Source organism: Urocitellus parryii, unplaced genomic scaffold (assembly GCF_045843805.1).
Source record: "Urocitellus parryii isolate mUroPar1 unplaced genomic scaffold, mUroPar1.hap1 Scaffold_37, whole genome shotgun sequence".
Classification (NCBI taxonomy): Eukaryota; Metazoa; Chordata; class Mammalia; order Rodentia; family Sciuridae; genus Urocitellus; species Urocitellus parryii.
Window position 1 is genome coordinate 8,028,666 of NW_027553327.1, and position 22,946 is coordinate 8,051,611.

The window sequence follows — 22,946 nt, forward strand, 5'->3', positions numbered from 1 at the left end:
TGCCCTCCTGTGGGCACCAGGATACTCCGTGAGGGCCAAGTATGTCCATCTGGGGCAAGACTGGGAGCTGCACTGGGCGCCAGGACATCCAGGTCAGGGTACACTCAGCCTTAGCACCATCTGGCTTCATCAGGGCACAGACAGCCCAAGGCCGCTCTCTCCATGTTCCCTGCTGTCACAAGCCAAAAGGTGACTGTCTCCAGATCAGCTGTACTGGGCTCCTTCCCACGAAGCCTGCAGCAGGAGTGTCCAGTGAGGTCCAAGACAGGGAGTCCTGAGGCAGGGTTGTCTGGTTTCTTAAGCCCGCCAGCTGGGTCTCGTGAGAGGAAGGATGTGGTCACCTCTGCCAAAGGCTACCCCAGTCTCATGCCTTTGAAGTCTTAGGCTTGGCAGAGGAGGGATGGGGAGAAACACATCCCTCTCAAAGGCCTTGTTCATGGAAGTGGAAATCCACATCCCTGTTAAGGGGCCCTGAAGCAGGGGGCGGGGTGGGCTGCCTGCTGCTGCCCCGAGGTACACAGTGGTCTGCAGCTGCTGCTGCCTGGGCTGCATGTGGCTTTGGGCCAGTGCTGCAGCACAGCCCTCATGCTGGGACCCGCTCCCCTGGGCCATTCTCCATGAGGGGCAGAGGTCATGGAGGCAAAGAGCTGAGCTCAGGGTGTGGCAGTATGTGGGCCCCGTCCTCCATGCGGGCTCTCCGTGAAGGCTTGTGGGACTGGTGAGCTGCCAGAAAGAAGCAGTCCACCAACATGGAAAATGGCCAGATCCACTAAGGATGGACACTTTGTGGCACCAACATTGCCCCTTGTTCCCCAGGGGATGTGCGCCAAGCCTCCAACACCACCTTGGTCCGCCCTGTAGCTGGAAGCTGTTCAAATGCAAGCATGATCTGCTCACATAATGGACACCACACTAAGTGGGAGGATTTTAATTACCTGCAATAAAAAGGATGAATCTCAGAGTGATTCAAAATACCAACCAGAAGGTTCCATTTATATGACATTCCAAGAAAGGCAAAATTCACCTGTGGTGTTGAGGTCAGGACAGTGGCTTGCAAGAGCAGGCAGGAAGGGACCTGAGGCTACACTGGCGTGGGCTACTCTTCAATCTGTGGGTCTGGGTGCTGCTTCCTGGCTGTCCTCAGGCTGGGGAAGCCATCATTCTGATGTTTGTCATCTGTGGGTTCCATCTGTGTTGTACTTAGTGCTCCACAGTGAACACGAGGAGTTGGTGAGTTGCAGGGTAGGGATGTAAGGAGTGTCCAACCAGTGTTAGTGGGCGCTATCCTGTGCTTTCACACACCAGTGTACGGGCATGGTGTGGCCCGAGGTGTCTGGCAGTGGGATAGATGAAGGAGTGAGAGAATGGATTCTCACACGTACTGCAGAAACCAATGCTTTCAAAACACCTCAGGGTTGCTAGGTGCAGTGGTCACACCTATCATCTCAGTGAGTCCATGAGGCTGAGGCCAAGGCAGGAGGATCACAGCTTCAAGGCCAGCCAAGACCCTGCTTTAAAATAAAATTAAAAGGGCTGGGGGTATGGTCCAGTGGTAGAGGGCCTCTGGGTTCATTTCCTCTGCCAATAAGTAAACACACAATAAATTTTTTTAAAAAAGGTGTAGGGATATAGTTCAGTGTCAGAGCACTCCTGGATTCAATCCCTAGTACCACAAAATAGAGTCTAAATAATTTTTTTAATGGGCTGGGGATATGGCTTATTGGTAGAGGGCTTACCTAGCATGTGCGAGACCCTGGGTACAGTCTCCAGTAATGCAAGACACAAACACATCTTGCCCGAGAAAGTGCAGGGGCACTAGCAGATACCCAAATGGGAGCTGGACTGCCTTCCCCACCCAGGCAAGGGCTGTAAATGGTTCTCAAGGTGCCATCACTGGCTGTGGCCCACTAAGGCCAGAGACAAGAGTGCCCTGATGTGGACCCCAGCTCCAGGTCCTGTAGGCCCACAGCAGAAATGGGGGTGCCACCAGGGAGGGGTAGGAAGCTGCAGCTGGTGCCCCAGTGAGTGAGCAAGTCTGCATGGTGACAGGCTGCTGGTAGACCTCAGCCGGATGCATCTGGCCAGCCGCCAGGAAAACAGCCCCCCCACAGCCCCAGCAGTGCTACAGTTGGGGGCTGTGGCCGCTCTGGCATGGCAAGGTGCTCCTGTGGTGTATGTCTAGCGCTGAGCCTCTGCTGAGGCTGTGGCTCCTGCCTTGCCAACTGTTTCTTGAGATTTTAATCATTTTACAAGTTCTCAGGATGGCAGGTGTGGCTCTGGTAGACCACTAGCCTTGGGCTCCACTCTCAGCAAAAATTCAAAAAGAAAGATGGGGCTGGGGTGGTGGCTCAGTGGTAGAGTGGCTGCATAGCATGTGTGAGACCCTGGGTTCCACCCTCAGCACCACATAAAAATAAATACATAAAATAAAAGTATAAAAAATTTAAAAATGCCCCAGAGGCGACGCGCCTCCTGCCTGGCAGGGTGGGCTGGCAGCTGCTCCCACCATGAAGCAGAGCCCAGTAGCACCGGGGAACACAGGGAAGCCGCGATGAGGCTGCAGGAGAATCAGAAGTTTCTCAGAAGGGGGCGCAGTGGCAGGTCCTCAGAGGCAGGACTGATGACGCAGGGGCAGGAGCACGGGTTAGGTCAGCATGGCTTTGACCCCGCGCTGTGCCCAGGGGTCCTTGGGCTCTGGCGCCTGCTGGGTGCCGCTGACACCCCTGGCGGCCGGTCCCGGGGTGCTCACGCAGCTCAGTCGCACCTCCATCATGTGCCACCCTCTGGAGGAGGGGCTCCGCGGACAACTTTAAAGAAAGGCTCCATTCTTCCTGGGACCTCAGCCTACCCCTGGCCCAGGGAGGCAGGAGGCCAGGAAGAGTTATCAGAGGTAGGTGACCTAGAGGCTCCCGGAGCAGATGAGGTCCCCACCACAGCAGCCTCCAGAGAAGAGGTTGGCAGTGCAGTGGATGACCAGCTTCATTGGCACTGTGAACTGAGATTCCGATTCCCTGAGCAGAAGGTCCACACCACAGAACTCAGGGTCCCAGCCAGGAAGTCTCTGGACTCTACTGGGGCCATGCCGAGGCCAAACTTTGTCCAGCCAGGGAGAGGGTGAGTGCAAGTGTGAGAGCGGGATGGAACAGGACAGGTGTGAATGACACCCGATGCACCATGAGCTGAGCTGGTGCCTGGAGCCTGACACAGCTGGAGTCTGGGACCCTCCATCCACCCCTCTTGCTCTGAAGACAGGACTATGCCTGTACAGAGGAGGCTCCTGGGCTTTCTCAACTCCACCCCTACGGCCACCCCTCAGCTCAGGCTGGCCACCAACCAGATGGGCCCCCAGTGCCTGCTGGTGTCCATTCCTGACGGGCTCTTCCTTGGCCTGGGGCTGGTGAGCTTGGTGGAGAACATGCTGGTGGTGGTGGCCATCGCCAAGAACCACAACCTGCACTCTCCCATGTACTGCTTCATCTGCTGCCTGGCCCTGTCTGACCTGCTGGTGAGCACCAGCAATGTGCTGGAGACTGCCATCTTCCTGCTGCTGGAGGTGGGTGCCCTGGCAACGCCAGCCGCTGTGGTGCAGCAGCTGGACAATGTCATGGACGTGCTCACCTGTGGCTCCATGGTGTCCAGCCTCTGCTTTCTGGGTGCCATTGCTGTGGACCCCTACATCTCCATCTTCTACGCACTACGTTATCACAGCATTGTGACACTGCCCCGCGCACGAGGGGCCATCGTGGCAATCTGGGAGGCCAGCATCCTCTCCAGCATCCTCTTCATCACCTACTACAACCACGCAGCTGTCCTGCTTTGTCTCGTCACCTTCTTTCTGGCTATGCTGGCACTCATGGCAGCTCTCTACATCCACATGCTTGCCCGGGAGTGCCAGCATGCCCAGGGCATTGCCCAGCTCCACAAGATGCAGCAACCAGTGCACCAGGGCTTCTGCCTGAAGGGCGCTGTGACCCTCACTACCCTCCTGGGTGTTTTCTTCCTGTGCTGGGGCCCTTTTTCCTGCACCTCACCCTCATCATTCTCTGCCCCCAGCACCCTGCCTGCAGCTGTGTCTTCAAGAACTTCAACCTGTTCCTGGCCCTCATTATATGCAACTCCATTGTGGACCCTCTCATCTATGCCTTCCGCAGCTGGGAGCTCCACCTGACACTCAAGGAGGTGCTGCTGTGCTTCTGGTGAGCAGGGAGAGTGGCTGCTGGAATCAAGGCCAGGATGCTGGGCAGAGTAAGACAAAGGTATCCAGTGGCCCGAGACTGTGTGGCCTTGGTTAGGCCCTTCCCTTCTTGGTCCCATTTGCCAAAGGACAGACTAGATGATCTCTAAAGGTGTGGAAGCACAGATCCGGGGACAGAGAGAGGGGTAAGTGTGACCTCCAGAAACCAACCCTCAAAAGAAGTTGTGGGAAATGGAGGAAGTTAGGGAGGGGAGGGGCTTGGTTACTGGGCAGCAGGGGCAGATCCTAGGATCCTAAAGAGACATTCTCTGTCTTAAGGAGTTCTGCTTCTGCCTGTGACTAGGCCATGCCCACCATCACTTGGTTTTTACTGCCAGCTCTTGGGGCTTGTGCCCTCAGCAGCTGGGACAGGAAGATCAATAGGAGCCATGGAAAAGGGACCCTGCTCCTGTTCAGGGCCTCAGGAGAAAGGACTTTGTGTCCAGAAAGATCCAGCCACAGCTGTGTGGCAGGCTGCTTTCAGAAGTTAGCTAGGGGACTGGATTTGCAGAATGGGCCTATTTCACAGGGGTGTCCACCAGAGTCGGGCTGAGCATCCATTCCAGTTTGCAGGCTCAGTGGAAACCTGAGAGTTGGGAATCCAGCACCACACTCACCCCAGGCATGGGGATCCAGCAAAGGCACACTCTGGCTGTAGAAGAGGCTGCCCGTCTGAATCAGTGGCCAGTGCCTGGGAGTGCAGGGCCAGGAAACAGTTGGTAATAATGCTGTGCCCAGGTGCAGCCTCACCACCATCTCCTCTGAGAATGGGGTGAGGTTGTCTGGGGACTCAGGATGTCCAAAACCGAGTCCAAGGCAGTGGGCATCTTGGGGTGAACTATACTGCTTGGTTTTAGAGAGTTGTGGACCCTTGTGTCCCTCTTCTGAAGCAACCTGGGCTTCTCACTAAGCCCACCTAATTTTCCTGCACAGACACTGGACATCAGCAGACCTCCTCCTTGGGGTAGGCTTGGTGGGAGCTATCATGTCCTGTTAACCTTCTCCCAGACAGGTCTAGTAAGCAGCCCCCACCTTGCTGTCAGCTGCAGCCCAGACTGCTGGTTCCAGGCAAGGCCAGTCTCTGCTGGGAGACAGAACAGTGAGTCAGCCTTCAGCCTGGCACCAGAGCCCTCTGGGGACAGAGGGGGAGCTGGCTTGGTCTGATGCCATCTGGCAGAGAGGGACTCCAGGCCTATGGATGGTTCCAAGCTTCTTCCCTTGCACAGACAAGGAGGCACAGCCAAATACTCACCAGAACTCCTTGAATGGGGACAGCTGGAAACCAACCACGGAAAGCCACATCACGGACAAACTGTGGGGGAGGGGCATCTCTTGAGAACAAAAGACCCATTTCTATGCTTGCCAAACCAGGGAGCTTCTCCGGAGAGAGGAGAGAGACGCAACTACAACACACAGCACTCCTGCACAGAATGGAGGGCACAGGCGCCTGCAGCTTGTTCTCAGCTGCTGGCTTTGAAGTGAATGATGCTTGAGGGTCTACACACTGTGGTGCTGCCTGAGACGCTTCTTAAGGGATTTCTGTCATCAAAATTCCATGAGGACCTCATTATAAGGTGTCATTGGAATATCTAACCCTAGATGAATATTAAACAATGCAGTATGTATGAATAGAATGATGCAGGGCAGATACATCCTCTCCTTCCTCTTCTGACAGTCTCCTTAAGTAGGTGGTTCCAGATGGCTCCAGGTCCCCTCCTTACCCTCACTTATACCAAGAGTTCAAGGATACAGGTGACATCAGGAAATGAGTCAGAAACTGCTGTCCTCTGTCTTTTGCCCTGGTAGGTCCAGTGCCTGGCTTATTTACTTTTAGGACAATTCCTGAGGCGGATATTCATGGAGCAAGGGCTGCCTGCCAGGCGCTGGGAATGACCAGGAGTGCAACGCCTCCTCATGGCAACCCTCGGGGAGGAAGGGCAGGTGGCACCTTCCATTGCCAGGTCAGGGACTCTTTGAGCTGCATACATAACCTGCTGCCCTTCTGTTCCCATAGTCTCCTAACTCGGATGTTTCTGGGTCCTGTCTGAAGCTCGCTTTCTTGCAGGTGGCCTGCTTAGTGGGTTCCTGCCTCGCCCACCCCTACGAACCTGGCAGAGACCAGAATACCTTGTCTGCCACAAGATAGGGATCCAGGAAGATGGGGGTTTGTTCCTAAGCAGATGAGAAGAAAGACCCTACTCACAAAGCCTCAGGGTGGGGCTGCAGCAGTGGTGGAATCCAACAGGGCAGCTGCCTCAGGGAGGGATGTCCAAGGGCCCAGGGGAGCTCTATTGTCCTCCCTGGAGTCCCCACTCGCCCAACCGGACCCTCTGGGAGGCAGTCCCTCCATTCGGAGGCGCCAGGCCCGGCCTAGTCCCGGCGGCGGGAGTAGGCGCCGCATTGCGAGGGCGGAGCCGGGATGTGCGGTGCTGATGCTGCAGAGCCGGTGCCGCATTGTGCGGCGGTGCCCTGGGATTGGCCGCGCCCGCTGATGTCAGGCCTGCGGGGGCGGGGCCCGCTCTATAAGAGCTGGTGGCGGTGGGCCGCCGACACTCTGCAGCCCGCCCGCCCGACTGTCCGTTTGCGCTCGCCACCGCCCGGCCAGACGCAGCCAGCATGAGGGAGCAACCAGATGGGGGCCAAGGTGAGGCCACGCGTCCGCCAGGCGTGGTGCACCGCGGGCTGCACCCCGCGCCGCTCCCAGTCTGGGACAAAGGGATGAGCGCGGTACCCCGCCGGGCGGCAGGGGCGTCGAAATACTCGTCCTGTGATTCCCACCCGCGCCTTTCCTCTGCCCCTGCCCAGGTGACCTCAGACTGTTGGCGGGCAGCCCACGTCAGCTGCTAAACCTCAGCTCCATCTATACCTTCTCCCTCCCCAGCGCGTCCTCAGCAGGTCTACTGCGGGACTGTCTGGGCGTGGCCCTCTTTGGGGCCGCACCTTAGCCTTGAGTGAGATGGATAGGGTGAGCAGCTTTGGGTGGGCTCTCCCCCAAAGCTATGATGATTCCCTCTGCCCAAACCTCCACTGAAAGAACGGGATGTCCTCCAAGGGACAGAACCGCCCTCCTGTACCCAGCCCTGTTCTGAAAACCCTAGCTTCCTAGCCCCACCCTATTCCTTTGTTGGAGGAATTGGGCCTGGACTAGGGTGACCTTGGTCCAGAACTGGACTCTTCCCTCAACCCTGCTCTTTGTGGACAAAGGCGGGATACCTCCCTGGACCGGGCCCACCCAGGGTCTATACTCCTGTAGCTTGGACACTGGAACAAAGGGTAGCTGCAGGTGAGGGGGCTGCAGCCTCCCTTTGCATTTCTCCTTGTTAGTTCATCTCACAGATGTCAAGGCTGAGGCAAGGAAAGGTTTGGTGTGTGCCTCTGCAGGGAACTTCAGGTGTCCTCATCCCCACCCGGCCTGTGAGATAGCCATTCCTGTTCCCAAGTCCTGGAAGGCTGACCCCTGCCCAAGGTCACACAGCAGGTTTAAGGCAGCTGGCTGACCCCTTAGCTCTGTCCCTTGCAGAGCTGGGGCTTGGGCTTGGTGGGTGGAAGGGTCTACCCTTAGAACAACAGTGTGGAGGGAGGTGGCTTTGTCAGGACCTAAGCCAGGGACCCAGCTCAAGGTCGCTGTGGAGCTAGTTCCCAAGAGGGCCTTGGGGGAGATAGTTCCTGGAGGGGAAGGGGTCGGACAAGAACTTCCCCTGGAGGCTGTTGCCATGGTAACCAGGCAGGAACAGAAAGCTAATTACCATGGGCTGGGACAGCCATGTGGCTGACATGTAAATTGCAAGTTTGGCTCTAGGGTGGAGATGCCTCTGAAGGGGGTGGGGCAGTACGGGGAGATCCTCTAATCACCAGAAGAGACATCTGTGTCCCTCTAGGAGGGATACTGGGGGAGGGGAGGCTTGAGGGCTAGGGTTCTCAGATCTAATCAGGACTCCTGGTGCAGTCAGTGACAGCTGCCCTGACTTGATGGGAGGAGCTGAACACTCCTTACTGTGGTCACAGGGACCAGGCCTGCTCTGAACATCTGCTCCTGGGAGGGTCAGAGGTCAGTGCTGGGTGGAGAGGATGGCAGCCCTGAGGCCTGCCTGGTGACCCTGCTGCTATTGCTAGGCCTGGCCCAGCACTTCTATCCCACAGGCACACATTAGACAAAAGCTCAGTCAAGTCTACACCCACTTCCTTATGCAGCCTACAGAGTGCTGGACAGTGTCTTCAGACACTGGACTATGGAATATTAGGTTTGCTTCCTATTTTTATTCCTTTTGAGATGTTTTTACTAATTTATGTTTGTCTAAAAACAATTTCCCCTTCTGGGCATGGTGGTGCATGCCTGTGATCCCAGCAGCAGCTGAGAAGACTGAGGCAGGAGGATCACAAGTTCAAAGCCAGCCTCAGCAATTTAGTGAGGTCCTAAGCAATTTAGCAAGATCCTGTCTCAGAATTTAAAAAAATTTAAAAAGAGCTGGGGTTGTGGCTCAGTGATTAAGCGCCCCTGGGTTCAATCCCTGGTACCAAAACAAAAACAATGAGAAAAAATATTTCTGGCTGGGTGTGGTAGCGCAGCCTCTAACCTCAACTATTCCATAATTCCCAGTTGCGGCAGAAGGATCCCACCTTTGAGACCAGTTTGAGCAATTAAGTGAGACTCTGTCTCAATAAAATAAAAAGGGCTGGGGATGTAGGTCAGAGGTAGAGCACTTGCCTGGTGTATGGAAGGCCCTGGGTTCAATCCTCAGTAGTTAAAAGGGGGTGGGGGTAAGCAAACAGAGGCAAATTTTCAGAGGAGGGGGTATACTACTTTGTTTTTCCTTTCTCCCCTTTGTGGTGATCAGTGATCGGTGTGAAGCAACTTAGCACTTCTCTCCTGCAGCCCCCCAACCCTGCTCTCAGGGGTCCTAAGCTGGAGGTCCCTGGGCAGGGCCCTGTGTGAAGGATTCATCTGCTCAGCATCTACCCCAGACCACAGGAAATTTCTTGTCTATTGTTGCTGGTCCCTGGTACAGCGGGAGATAGCTCCCTGCCATGGGCCGCGGTGGGGATCAGGAGCTTTGCCCACTAGCTGCAGGTGGGCCAGGGGCTGCTTTCCTCCTCCCGGGTCCCTGGGTGGGCCACGCTCAACACAAAGGGCCGCGGACTCCAGGAGGTGCCCGGCTGGGGTGGGTGAGCGGAGGAGGGAAGGGTCAGTGGCAGCAGAGCCTTAGTAATTTGTGGGAATCAGCACCGTAGTTGTGGCTTTGTTTCTGTCATCTTGAAGGCTGTGGCGAGATGGGCATCACCCGCCCCGGAGGATGAGAACACCACAGCTCCGGGAAGCTGAGTCACTTGTCTGGGATCACGCCATGGGCTGGGCCAGGCAGGGATTTTAAATCCAGGTCTTGCAGAAGTGGCGTGGTCACGGCATAGTGGGCGGGGACTCACCCTACCCCCGCCCCCCACCCCGCAACCACCAGCAGACGAGACAGGGCTCCCCCTGGTTCCCTAGGCTGGGTCCAGGCCCCAACCCCACTCTCCTCCCGTCTATGGCCGGGCAGCGCTGGACCCAGCCTGGAGTCCTCTTTGTCTGCGCCCCACAGAACGCCTGAGGCCTGGGCGACGCCCCTCCATCCGCTACTGGGCGGGGCATCAGGGCGGGGCCTGCCCTGTAAGCCAATGGGAGGGGGCTTTCCCCCTTGCCCTCTGGGCTCCCTTCCCCTGGTTCGGCCTGCAGCTTACAACCTGGGGTCGAAAAGAGAGGCTGGGCCCAGAACCTAGGATCCATGCTGCATCTGGCAGTTTCTTTTCTGTGATGATGCTACTTAATTTTCAAAGTTATATTGCTCTGATTATTAAACATGTTACATAATGTACTTTAACCATAAAACTTTATTTTAGATTTTTAATCTGAGTGGTAAACTCAGGGGAGCTGTACCACTGAGCTGCATCCCAGCAGTTTTTTCTTTGATTTTTTTACTTTGAGTCAAGTCAATTTTATGAATTGCGAGTCTGACCTCAGACTTGCTCTCATCCTGCCTCAGCCTCCCAAGTCCCTAGGATTACAGGTATATGCCACTGTGCCCAGCAATTTTTTATTAACAACAACAAAAAAAATGCAATGGTTAATATATTCTTCCTGTGATAAGTTGAAACACTGCAGAGTCCGGTGGCTTAGATCTGTAGTCCCAGCTGCTGGTAAAGGCTGGGGAATAAAGAAGATCACTTTAACCCAGGAGTTCAAGGCCAGCCTGGGCAACATGTTGAGGCTCTGTCAAAAAGAAAGAAGCACTGCAGATGAGGAAACATTTTTCCCTTCTGGGTCCTGCTCTCCAAGCCCAGACACCATTTTCTGTTCTTCCGATCCATTTTATTTAAGTTACCTGCACATATGGTTTTAAATAGCACTGAAGACCTTGTGACCAATGAAGCCCACATCCATGGAAGGCTTTCTTGTCAAGGCTGAGCCAGTCGCTTGTGGGTATCGTTGTCTGTCTAGGTTGAGGCTTCTCACTGGACATGTGGCTACCACTGACTGAGTTGCGTGCACTGTCACACACACACACACACACTGTTGAGCTCCTCTCACAGTGGCCCTGTAGCCAGAGGCTGGGGCCCTCCAGACTAATGGATCAAGGGCCCTGGCTCTGGACTGTCAGCAACCAAACAGTTCTTTAAGACAGCCTCCAGGGTCAGAGAAGAACACCTCTAAATGCCTCCAACCCATCTGTGTTTTTAATTTTATAATTAAAAATCAACACACACTTATTGCTAAGAGAACAATAAAACTTAGTAAAGGCAAAAGTACACAAGAGAGAAAGAAATCCAGTCTCCTCCTTGCTGAGAAGTGACCCCTGAAAACAGTCTCTTGGGATAAGCTTCCAGGAAACATTTTTCCTGATTTTTATTAGTAAATGCTTTCTTCATACTCTTTGGACTTTTTAAAATTTTATTTTTAACGAATCTTACTTTAAAAGCCAATGTGTTCACGTGACAATTCCAACAGTACCAAAGAAGAATAGTCTGTGAAAAGCAGTCTCTCTCCCAGCCCAGGACCCCAGGCACCACTCTCTGTGTCTCTCTCAGAGACATCCAAATATAGATAAGCACATGCAAACTGTTCTCTTCCACCAGCACATGACTCCTATGTAGAGGCCCTTTGTTCCCAAGGCTTCACACCAGTAACTCATCTGGAAGTCACTGCAGCCCCGAGGAGCAGAGCGGAGGCGATGGGAGGGGCCTCACAATCCTAGATTCTTGGAGTCTTACACATGTGACTTAGGAGGCAGATGCTGTGCCCCAAGGAAGTGTCTTCTTCTGATGCTCCCTCATCCAGGGTGTGTGCCAGCATGTGGGCTAACAGTTCTGCATGGTACTAACCATCTGCCATGAACTGTTAATTTTCTTTGCATAGATTAGCTCACTGTATTCCTATAGATTTGTTATCAAGCTCACTGTACAGACTGCACCAGGGCACAGAGAATCCTGGTGACCTGCCTGAGGTCACACAGCTGGGAAGAAGTGGGGCCAAGCTGTGAGTCCTCAATCACGGTGCTACTGCACATGCCCTGTGCTACCTACCCTGCTCCGCTGCAGGTGTGGGACCAGAGTTTGAGAAGCATTGTGTGTTCCTGCCCAAGGTGGGTGCAGCAGGTGGTAGGGCATGAGCCTTAGCATTGTCAGGTTCCATGTGGATGGCAAGGTGAGGGTGGCCTGAGGGAAGTTATTCCCACATGGGACCCCAGTAGCCCAGCTGCAGACTCAGTTGGGAGTGCTTGCTCACACTGGCTCCCAGGGTCCCTGTGGGTCTGCTTGGCTAAGACAGTGTTTTGGTCAGTTTTTGCTGCTGTGAATAAAAAACCTGAAAAGAGCAATTAGAAGAGGAAAAGTTTATTTGAGGCTCACCGTTTCAGAGGTCTCAGTGCATAGAAGGCTGGCTCCATTCCTCAGGGCTCAAGTGAGGTTGAACATTATGGTGGAAGAGTATGGCAGAGGGAAACAGCTCACATGATGATCAGAAACCAGAGAGAGATTCCACAGCCAGATGCAAAATATATACCCCAAAGGCATGCCCCCAGGGACCCAACCTCCTCCAGCTAACCCTACGGGCCTTTGGTTAATCCTATCAGGGGATCAAGTCTCTAATTGGGTTAAGGCTATAACCCAGTTATTTTTCCTTTTTTTTTTTTTAAAAAAAAGAGAGACTGAGAGAGGAGAGAGAGAGAGAGAGAGAGAGAGAGAGAGAGAGAGAGAGAGAATTTTTAATATTTATTTTTTAGTTCTCAGCGGACACAACATCTTTGTTGGTATGTGGTGCTGAGGATCGAACCCGGGCCGCACGCATGCCAGGCGAGCGCGCTACTGCTTGAGCCACATCCCCAGCCAGTTATTTTTCCTTTAAGCCTTCTTGCATTGTCTCACATGTGAGCTTTTAGGGGACACCTCACAATCAAACCATGACAGGCAGGGCTGAGCCCCAGCACTGAACACTGCTTACTCTGATGCCAAGGGCCACACGTAGTGGCTAAAGGATGTGACAGATCTGGGCCTGCTTTCCCTTGTCTAGAAAGAAGGAATAATATAGCCCAGGAAGTGTTATCTCCTTGCCCATGAGTGCAAAGCTGGGTCTGGGAACCTGGTTTATGTGGGCTGAGCCCTGGTCTACCCCTGGGCCCCCTGGGCAGCCTGGTCATGCAGGCAGTGGGTTGTCTGACAGGTGAGAGCACAAGGTTTTCCTACTCATAGGCTGTGAGTTATAAGGCCCCAGGAGGATGGGTCCTAGCCTTGGATGTGGCTGCTCGCTGACTCTTCTGTGCCTCCCTTGCAGTTCTGGGAAGTCATCAGTGATGAGCATGGCATCAACCCCAGTGGCAATTATGTGGGGGACTCGGACCTGCAACTGGAATGCATCAGCGTCTACTATAATGAGGCCTCCTGTTAGCACCTGCCTTTGGGAACCGGGTGCCTGGGTGAGCAGAGTCCTAACACCTCTGTCACCACTGGTTGGCCCAGAGGCTAGCAGGTGTCCTGGAGATGGGGAATTCATACTCACAGAATGAAAATGACAAGTCAGTTGACAGCCAGCACAGAGTGAGGTGCAGACCTCTGATGGCAAAGAGGGCAGGTGTACAGTCCAGAGGAGCGGGCTGGGGGAGGGCCCAGAGCCCACTCACTGGAGGGCTTGGTTGGGGGCTGTTTGGTAACCAGTGCAGAGTGATTTCCATAGCAAACTGGTGAAATATCAGCCTGCCAACAGGGATGCACAACTTGACTGCCATCTAAGGTATCAACCATTTTATACATGGCAGGATTTAGAAGGAAGTGAGGAGCCCTTGAGACCCACATTACTGAGCAGCCCCCCTCTCCCCTCAGCTCACAAGTATGTGCCTCGGGCCATTCTGGTGGATCTGGAGCCTGGAACCATGGACAGTGTCCAGTCTGGGGCCTTTGGGCACCTCTTCAAGCCTGATAACTTCATCTTTGGTAAGTTTCTCCTGCTACATATGCACTTAGGGCCCAGCAGCCTGGGCAGGTGAACCCACATTGCAGAGGGGGTGAGTCAGAAACCGGCAACAGCACGGCCATCCAGGAGCTGTTCAAGTGCATCTCGGAGCAGTTCACAGCCATGTTCCGGCGCAAGGCCTTCCTGCACTGGTACACGGGCGAGGGCATGGACGAGATGGAGTTCACCGAGGCAGAGAGCAACATGAACCACCTAGTATCCGAGTACCAGCAGTAACAGGACGCACGCCACGGCCGAGGAGGAGGGCGAGATGTACAAGGACGACGAGGAGGAGTCCGAGGCCCAGGGCCCCAAGTGAGGCGGTTCCCAGCTGGTGCCTGGCCACTGCAGCCAGGGCCGGGCCGCAGCATCTGGCCCAGGGCCCTGGAGCCACAGTGTTGCCCCAGCTTTGCTTCCCAGGCCGCAGCACTCCAGGGCTCTGATGCTGTCCTTCAGTATTTATGGCCCACCCCACCCACAGGAGTCCACTGGGCTGTCCTCCCACTTAGGCCGTGTCCATGTCGTGTGGCTCATTGTCTCTTTCATTGTGGCTCCAGGCCTGATGTTTCATGGTCTGTTTTGTTTTTTTACTGGTTTGTGTTTATATTTTGGGGGGATACTTAATAAATCTATTGCTGTCAGATACCCCTGCCTGGTGCTGGAGATTTTTTTTTTTCATTCTGGAAAGTCTGGTTCAGAAGGGTGAGGAGAGGTGGCAGTGTGGCCCAGATGGGGACAGGCCATGGTTCCCAGGCTGGCCTCTGACCCAGGCCTGTTCTGGAAGCCAGGTGTGTCGAGGGCACAGCCCTGGGAGTCCTCAAGTGGGGAAGGAGAGCTGGAGAGGACCAGCCCTGCCTGGGTGGAGCCCTGTCCCTGAACCCCAGTGTCTCCTGGGACTCAGGAGGAATCCCACACTTGTCCCAGGCCCCCCTCAGGGCAGCTCAGGCTCAGTGCTTCTCTCTAATTACTCCTGGTCAGTGCAATAACTGGCTTCAGACCTGAAGCCTGACACCTGAGCTAGGGAGGCTAGGAGGGAGCCTTCTGGAAAGGTACTGGTTGGGGACAGTGAGGTGTGATGGCTCCCTGCACCCCCTGGTGGACGTTTCTTGCAGCTGCAGGAGGCCCAGTGTCCCATGACACTGGCACCTGAAGAGGGCTTGGTAGAAGAGATGCTCACCCACATCCCATCTCCTCCTACAGAGTAAGAAGTCAGGTGGGAACTGACATCTAAAAAGGTCCTGAGCTTAAGCAGAATAAATCAAGTGAGTCCCTGTCCCTGGTAGGCCAGCTCCAGGGTGGCTCCCTTTGACCAACAGATATGCAGTGGCTCTCTGTCAGCTCAGGCAGTCACAGGAGAAGGAAGGTCACATGGTGGAAATACCCTGTGTACCCTTCATGGCTCATGAAGATGAGATGCCCTTGGTTCCCCAGACATCACTGTGAGAGTGGAACCGCACTGCTGGACACCAAGTCACAGAGCTGTGGACTTTCCTCAACTCTCAGACTCAGCAGAGGAGTGTCTCCTGCCTGGAGCAGTTGGTTCCCATTTAGAATTGATGCATTTCTTGGAGGCCATGGTTGAACTTCTTCTCCACCAAATCCTGGAGAAATTTACCGTGTTTTATAAAAAAATAGACTGGGCATTTAGCAGGTGATGGGTATTATGGCTGTGCTCTATGAGTGGAACAAATATCACTCTAAAAGGCAAATTCCCTTTGGGGTGGTAGAGGGCCTTCCTGGTATGTTGAACATCAGTATGATCCCAGCATCAATCAGGGGGTCCAGTCCCGTCTGCTTCTCTTTGCCTCCTGCCATGTGGTGCTGCAGCATCAGTAGCCCTGGTCAGGAGCAGCACCTGGATGTTTGCACCCTGGTCTCCAGAACCTGCTGCAGTACAGCTCTCTCATTGTGAACACCCAGTCTCAGGAGCTACTCAGAGCAGCAAAGACTGGACTCAGCACACACTGGGGCTTGGACTTGAGGTGGGCATAGTAAACACCTAAAGAGGTGGACTCAGCCCTGGCACTGGGTAAAGGGTTGGTCTGTGCCAATTCTAATCTGAGAGCTAGAATACCCACCCAGCAGCCAACCTGGAATCAACCATGGAGTTAACTCTTCAGACACACAGGTATCTTCTCTAACCTGAATTCCAGAGGATGGCCTGGATAGCCCTGGGGCTCAGGCAGAGCTTGATTCTAGATATAGCTCCTACACAGAGTTCCCCTAGTTCCTTGGTTAGAGGATCCTGGGAGAAGGTCCCCTAAGGCCCCAGTGCTGTATGTCTGCCAGCTGCAGGGCCAGCTTGGAGGGTAACAGGCAGGAGATGCCACCCTGTGCATCATGGCCTGAGGACTGCAGAGTCATAGGGTAGGAGTTGGAGACAGGACCTCTGCCAACTGTGCATAGCAGGTGAAATGTGGGGTCCAAGGAACTTGCTCTAACTCAAGTCCCATGATGTTTGAAGCACTTTTTATGATCAATAATGGAATCCTGTATGGGGTAGATGGATGAAAAACATGTGCCATGTGTAGAGCAGAAAATATTTTAGAGGCAAGAAAAATGGCTTCCTTTCCCTTCTGACACTGGGCATGGCCCTGGAGCACATGAACCTAGCTGAAATGAGTCAGGCAGAGGGAGACATCACCACACCATCACTCAGGTGGGGAATCTACTGCATCAGGTCCTGGAAAGAGAGAGGACAGTGGCCCCTGGAGAAGGGAAGGTGCAGAGAGGGCTGGGGTGAGGGTGGGTGATGAGGGCCACATGCAAAGAAGGCCTTGTCCTGTGGATCTGCAGCTCACAGGGCACCTGTGGCCCACAGCCAGGCTGTGCTTCACAGTGACTGGGGCAGAGCATCTGGTGGGCTCCCCACACCAAGGATGGACAGCTGGGCGTGCACAGCCTGAAACCCATCATGGCGCCTGGCACCCCATGTCAGGGTGCTATCCTCTGCCTCACTAGAGCTAGGTTTCAGAGTAATTATGAAAATACAGCTAGAATCACAAGCTGTTTGTCTAATGGACAGAGATGCTCATATTCTTAGTAATGTTGGTGATTAAAACCATCACATGAGAAAGACAACATAGAAAACATGAAACCTTATTGAAGTCCTTCAAAACATATTTCAATGTAAAATCCCTAAATCTAATTTATATAACCAAGTGCAAATTTCATAACCAGAAAACCAGGCTTCAGCCATGAAATACAGAGACTCTGCAAGTCACAGGTGTCATGTTTAGAGAAAGGTATCCCAGTGCCCTCCAAGGCTCAGGAAGAGCTGAGTGAGGCCCTCAGAGCAAGTCCTGAGGTTTCAAGGAGGCTAAGGAGACAGAAACTAAAACACAGGGAAAATAAACCTTTGGGGAAATGCCCTCTGAATGCCTAAAAAATATTATTTTTGTTCAGTAATGTGAAAATAATTGTAAAATGCATGATTATTACTTAGGTATGTGTAAGGCCATCAGAGATATACAATCATTGAAAATGATTGTATTTATAATTTGCATAAAGATAAATTAATAATAATTTGAGAAACTATTGCCATGTATACAAATTTCACATACACCAAATGCACAGAAAGCAATTTTTCCTCATAAAAAATTTGTTTATGCATCTATGAATATGTCAAAAGCCACATGATTTTGTAAAATTATACTGCTTAAATAAAATGTTAAAAGACTTAAAACTTGGAAGTATTACTGATAGAAACAAAATATCATTAGTTGTTATAAAACATAATACTTTAACTTTACAAATTACTATTTTTGCACAGCCTGGGATCCATCATGGCGCCTGGCACCCCATGTCAGGGTACTGGCCTCTGCCTCACTAGGACTAGGTTTCAGTGTAAGTATGAAAATACAGCTGGAATCACCACCAGTATCTGATGGAGAGAGATGCTGACATTCTTAGTGATGTTGAAAATCAAATAACATCACATGAGAAATACAATAACATGTTTACCTACTTTATATACAGAGATAAGAAAAATTGTGGTATATATGTGTAATAAGAATTGTAATGCAAAAAAACAAAGTACATGTATAAAAACATAAATTGGTGTGACATACTTTATATACAAATATATGAAAAATTGTGCTCTATATGTGTAATAAGAATAGTAATGCATTTCACTGTCATGTATTTTAAAAAACTAAAATCAATAAAAAAGACAACTACTTATAACACATCATATCTTATTCAAGTCCCTCAAAATATATTCCACTGTGAAATCCCTAAATCTAATTTACATGACCAGTGCAATTTTAATTACCAGGAAACCAGGCTTTAGCTATCAAATACAGACTTTTCATTTTAGGGAGTCATATTTATGTAACATGATCCCAGCATCTACCAGGGCTCAGGAAAAAGCTAAATAAATCCCCAGAGCAAGTCCTTAGGTTTTACTGTGACAAAGCAGACAGAAACTAAACCACTGTGGAAAGTAAACCTGAGAGAAAATGCCATTTGAATGCTGATAAAACATCTATATTGTTCACTTAAACACACACATAAAAATGTACAATGTACTATTATTACATACATATTTTTAAGGACATCAGAGACATACAGCAAAGGAAATCATTGCATTTTTAAATTTTATTTTAAAAGGAAAAAAAGTGTCTAGGTAAAAACAAAAGTCTTATGTGGTAAAATTGTAATACATCTAAGTAAGCAATAAGAGGATCTAATTAAGTAATAAATAAATGTAAATAAAGGGTAAATTTTTAAAAGTTTGTATGCAACTAAATTGGTTATATATAAATAATGCAAGCAGATAAAACTATTCAGGGTTTTCCCCTAAAGTCAAATATTAACATACTATATATAAACCAAAGTTTAATCTCTATGTTAAAATGACAAGGATTTCCTAAAATGTTAATTTATTCCTAATATTGTGTCTGTTAAGTTTTATTCTCTAGAGCAACTAGTTTATACAACTCTGGTTAAACAATAACTCTTATTATAGAGTATTGTACTATATTATAAAGTGTAGATTTTTCTTTAAAAATATAAAAACATCAATGTAATTGTGATATTCTTCATTACATATTAAATGTGTTCATATTTTTCAGATATACAAGTCTTTAAAGTAAAAAGGTTTAAAAGAGCATTTCATAAAGCTTCTACTTTCCATACTAAACTTGTCTGTAATGGTAATTTGAGATTTATAAAGATAAGCAAATTTTATTGGGAATTTAATTATACACTGAGATAAAAATTTAAATGTATTTTTAAAAGATAACAAGAATCTGATCTGTCTAAAGGTTAATGTTATAAAACATTATGCCCCTTCTTCCCACAAAGCAAAATTTAAAAGCTCTCTTGGCCTTTCCTTGTTTCATTTTTTAGATGTGATGTCATATTGTGTTAGTAATATTCATATAGACTCAAGAAACAATATATAAACTTTATAAAATGATATCAAATAAAGAGGTAAAAATCAGCTTCAGAACTAAAACACTTCACCTAAGATTTGTGAAGAGTCTCACCTGAGTGAAGTCTCTGCTTTCCATCTTACCACATGATAAAATGGCTCCAAATAGGCCAGACTTTAGCTCTTTTAATGTTATATTTGAAAGACTGATTTTATTGTAAAGATTATTATAATCTCAAACTGGGGATATAATGTATAACTCAGCCAAGGTTCAAAATTATGTACAAACTAAATATGTTTTTATTCTTATTAATTTAACTTTTTATTTTTCTTATAAACTCTATAACTGTTGCCTGCTTTTAGAGGCACTGCTTCACATACACACAACCTAAGTTTATTGGAGACATTAAATCATCTTGTATAGACAGATAGTAATTAAAAGGGATAAAAATAATTGTGGAATTATAAACATTAAAGTTAAAACCAAGTACTCTTACTGTAAGACTAATAAGAGTGACTTGCTAGATGTTTAAGGACAAGGCTTGAAGTTAAATCAAAGGGTTCAAAAACCCGATATTTGGCTCTTACTTCTAATATCACCCACATCCTACACAGGCGATGAAGTCAGGGTCACTCCACGTGAATTGGGTTGGCAACTAAAAGACCACACAAACACAGAAATGCATTTTGAGCAGGCCAGGGATGACTCTGAGACCTCAATTCCCATGCAGCAAGGCAAGTGGAGAAAGGGAGGCCAGAGGCAAGAGAGCGAGCACACCCTGAACCCTTGTCTTTATTTAGGGGAAAGACATTTAATAGAAAAGTCCAGCCACATAAGGAAAGGCATTATGTTAGATAAAAAGTGGGAGTATAACCCAGTTCCATTGGGTGACACTCAATTTCAGAGCTGCACTTTCTAGCCCAGCAAAGGTGAGGTCCACCTGCCTCATACTGTATGCTAGGCCAGTTTCACACCCTCATTACTCAAGGATAAGAGGACATGCTCAGCTCCTCCTCAGGACAGCCACTGATATATCTCCCTTTTTGCTTTGTAAGACTAAATAAATGATGAGCTGTTATCTTAAGTTTCTGGATTCTTGTTCAAAGGCACAACATCCTATTGTCACAATATAAAAGAGAATTAATAGCAAAGATAACAGTTCAATAATATACCATGCAGAACTTTTCAATAGGTTTCCAGGATTAATGCCATTTAATTCTTGAAATATTTGATCAGCTAAAGATGTAGGGTAAAAAGATCAATTTTATTTATTTATATTTTTTATATATCTTGAAATAAGATGATGTAACTCCAAAAGATCCAGGCTATTATTATTGTCCTGTTAAATACCTAATAGATGGTCTTTAATCTTTTCCTAGTTCCACTGGAGAACATATTCATACCAAGCATGACATTTGAGCCTTTCCTTGAACTTTAAAGTGGAGAGCTCATTGCCAATATTTATGACACTAACTTCTAAAGCATTTAGCTTAGTTTCAATGTTTTTCTCAATATTTATCTGATTATAGAGGGCCCTGATGTCACATTTCTCATGACTGAAACACTCCGGGTCACTCCAGGTGAACTGGGCTACAGGGAAATATTCACACAAGAGACAGTGATACCTTTTTTGAGGGGTCCTGTGATGGCTTCTCTGACCTTAGAAGTCCATGGAGAGAGAGAAAGAGAGAACATGCTTAATCCATTTGTTGAGAAGAAGCCATTCAAATGAGGCAAGAGGTCAGGTTTCAAGGTGTTGAATCTAGCTTTGTGATGTCAGCTGTCAGCTGGTTGACTGACATCTAGGAAGGCCACACCCAAAGACAGAGCAAGAGAAGGGGACACACAAAGGGAGTTTCCATGGAACATTCTATCCCAAACAGGGCAAAAGAGTAGGATTATAAAAGAGTAGGTGAGTGTAACTCAACCCCATGTGTGACACACCTACACCTGAAGACATGACTTCTGCTTCCTGAACTGGGACAATACCCAAGTCACAATGAAATGTAGTGATTGATCAGAGCCTCTTGCTTCAGGACTGGAAGATGGGGGTCATTCAGACCAGCTCCCCACACTCTGAAAGTGTTTTGAGCCAAATTATTAAGAAAATGTGCATGCTCAGTGTTCTGAGATATGGCCACTGAGGCTGTGACCAGAGAAGCAATGAATGAAACCAAAGCAGCCACCTAAATTATTATGAGACCAAGAGCTTGCTTAGGTCTGGTAAACTGGGCAGGCATTTGTAACATTGTAGCACCAGCATCAGCATACCATGGTTCTGAGATGTTAGCTGGAAATAGAACAAAAGAGGGCTGGTGAATTTCCAGTGTTTCTTTCCCTCTATTATATCTGGTGACACAATTAACAAAATTGCACTTTTTTACAAGCTACAAGATATTTATCAGTTTTTCTCTTAACTCTCACATTTCCAGTATTTAAAACTTAAAGAGATTGAACATAGGTCTGCTTGTACACCTTGTATACAGTAAAATACAAAAATTCTGAGGCAGCAATCAAACACCAAACATCTTTCTGGATGCCACCCTTGCTGGAGGTCAAGATATTATTTAAAAAGCCTCTAGGGATTATGGCACCCTTGTGTAATTGTCTTTCCTCAATTCTTAAGGACCAGTCTAAAATGCATCCACTATTTCTAGGCACTATGTTGTACTGGCAAAGTGTTTGAACAATCCACCTACTTAGGAAAGATGTCAAATTCTATTGCAGAACAATTAGAACAGTGAGGTATTGGCAGATGTTCTTCAGATATGACTGGTCTGTTATGAGAAAGTCCTATTTTAATAACTGTTCTAACATATGGCTTTGAGTTTCTAGGACCCCCAAATTCTCTCTTTTCCTCAAAAGGTACCCATAGACAGCATGTTTATTGTGGGACCAACATATAGGTAGCTGACCACTATAGCCAGAACAATTAAATTCAGTCACATGGCTGGGAGGATTATGGGTGTCTGTAAAACCTCCTATTATTTATGAGTCATTGGTAAATACTGGGATAAATCTTTCAGTTCACACCACTCAGTGAACTAAAGACGGATCTAGAAAATATGTTCAATATTTCTTTCTGTACCACTCTATTTACCTGCAGCTCAAGAGAGCTAGCATGGTTACAAACAGCACAGCTGGAGACTTTGTTCTTCCTTGTTGCTGAGCCATCTCTTCAGCCTGTAGCATTAGGTTCTTCAGCTGTTTCCATGATGGTAACTTTACTGTTGGGTCTCTCTAGGCCTTCTTCATCCCCCTCTTCCTTCAGGTAAATAGGGTGGTACAGGAAGCTTCTTTTTCTTGCTGGGAGCCAAGGCTGACATCTCTGGATTGATCTTCAGCCCTTTGAATCTTGGCTTTAGGTTCTCTATGTCTAATGGCATATTCATGTACCCAGGTAGGATAAACTTTCTGGGAAAATACAAGCATAACCTCTATCACCCATTATCATTGGATCTGGTCCTTTCCATTGACTTGTTTGTAAATATTTCCACAAACTTGGCCCAAGGGATCTGTTGCAATGGAAGATCTCTCACTCAGCTACAGTGTGACCTTCAGAGTAACAATTTAGAACAGTTAAAACAAACAAAGCATGATTAAGGTTATTTTGGGGGGGCTTATTCCCCCCTTTCTCTTTTTGTAATTGTAGCTTAATAGATAAATGATCTCATTCTATAATGGCTTGACCTTGAGGGTTATAAGGAATAACTGCTTTATATTCAATACAAAAATGATGGCAGAATTGCTGGAAAGAAGAACTAGTATAAGATGAAGCATTGTCAGTTTTAATCTGCAAAGGAAATCCTGATGGTGCAAAAGCAGCTAGGCAATGAACTATTTTCTTGTACATGATCTG

General features: G+C 49.1%; 2 protein-coding genes and 1 pseudogene across 2 annotated transcripts; all 3 read left to right on the forward strand.

Moving 5' to 3' along the window:
* Nucleotides 1-3,256: 3,256 nt before the first annotated feature.
* LOC144252207 (melanocyte-stimulating hormone receptor-like) lies at nucleotides 3,257-4,200 on the forward strand. Its single transcript, XM_077794687.1, is given in 2 exon segments — nucleotides 3,257-4,007; nucleotides 4,010-4,200. Coding segments are annotated over 2 exon segments (942 nt in total).
* A 2,666-nt stretch (nucleotides 4,201-6,866) lies between these two features.
* On the forward strand, nucleotides 6,867-13,946 carry LOC144252083 (tubulin beta-4 chain-like). The gene is made up of 4 exons (XM_077794647.1): nucleotides 6,867-6,878; nucleotides 13,035-13,143; nucleotides 13,580-13,694; nucleotides 13,757-13,946. Exons 1-4 carry the CDS (start codon nucleotides 6,867-6,869, stop codon nucleotides 13,944-13,946), a joined length of 426 nt encoding a protein of 141 aa, XP_077650773.1.
* Nucleotides 13,947-13,980: 34 nt separating this feature from the next.
* The window catches only part of LOC144252182 (dnaJ homolog subfamily B member 14 pseudogene), a 28,558-nt pseudogene continuing 19,592 nt past the window's right edge, over nucleotides 13,981-22,946 (forward strand).

What these genes read in the sequence shown, in the direction of transcription:
- LOC144252083 (XM_077794647.1), top strand. An exon ending in CTACTATAATGAGGCCTCCT is followed by an intron (nt 13,144 to 13,579) that starts GTTAGCACCTGC and finishes CTCTCCCCTCAG; the next exon opens with CTCACAAGTATGTGCCTCGG. An exon ending in GATAACTTCATCTTTGGTAA is followed by an intron (nt 13,695 to 13,756) that starts GTTTCTCCTGCT and finishes CCCACATTGCAG; the next exon opens with AGGGGGTGAGTCAGAAACCG.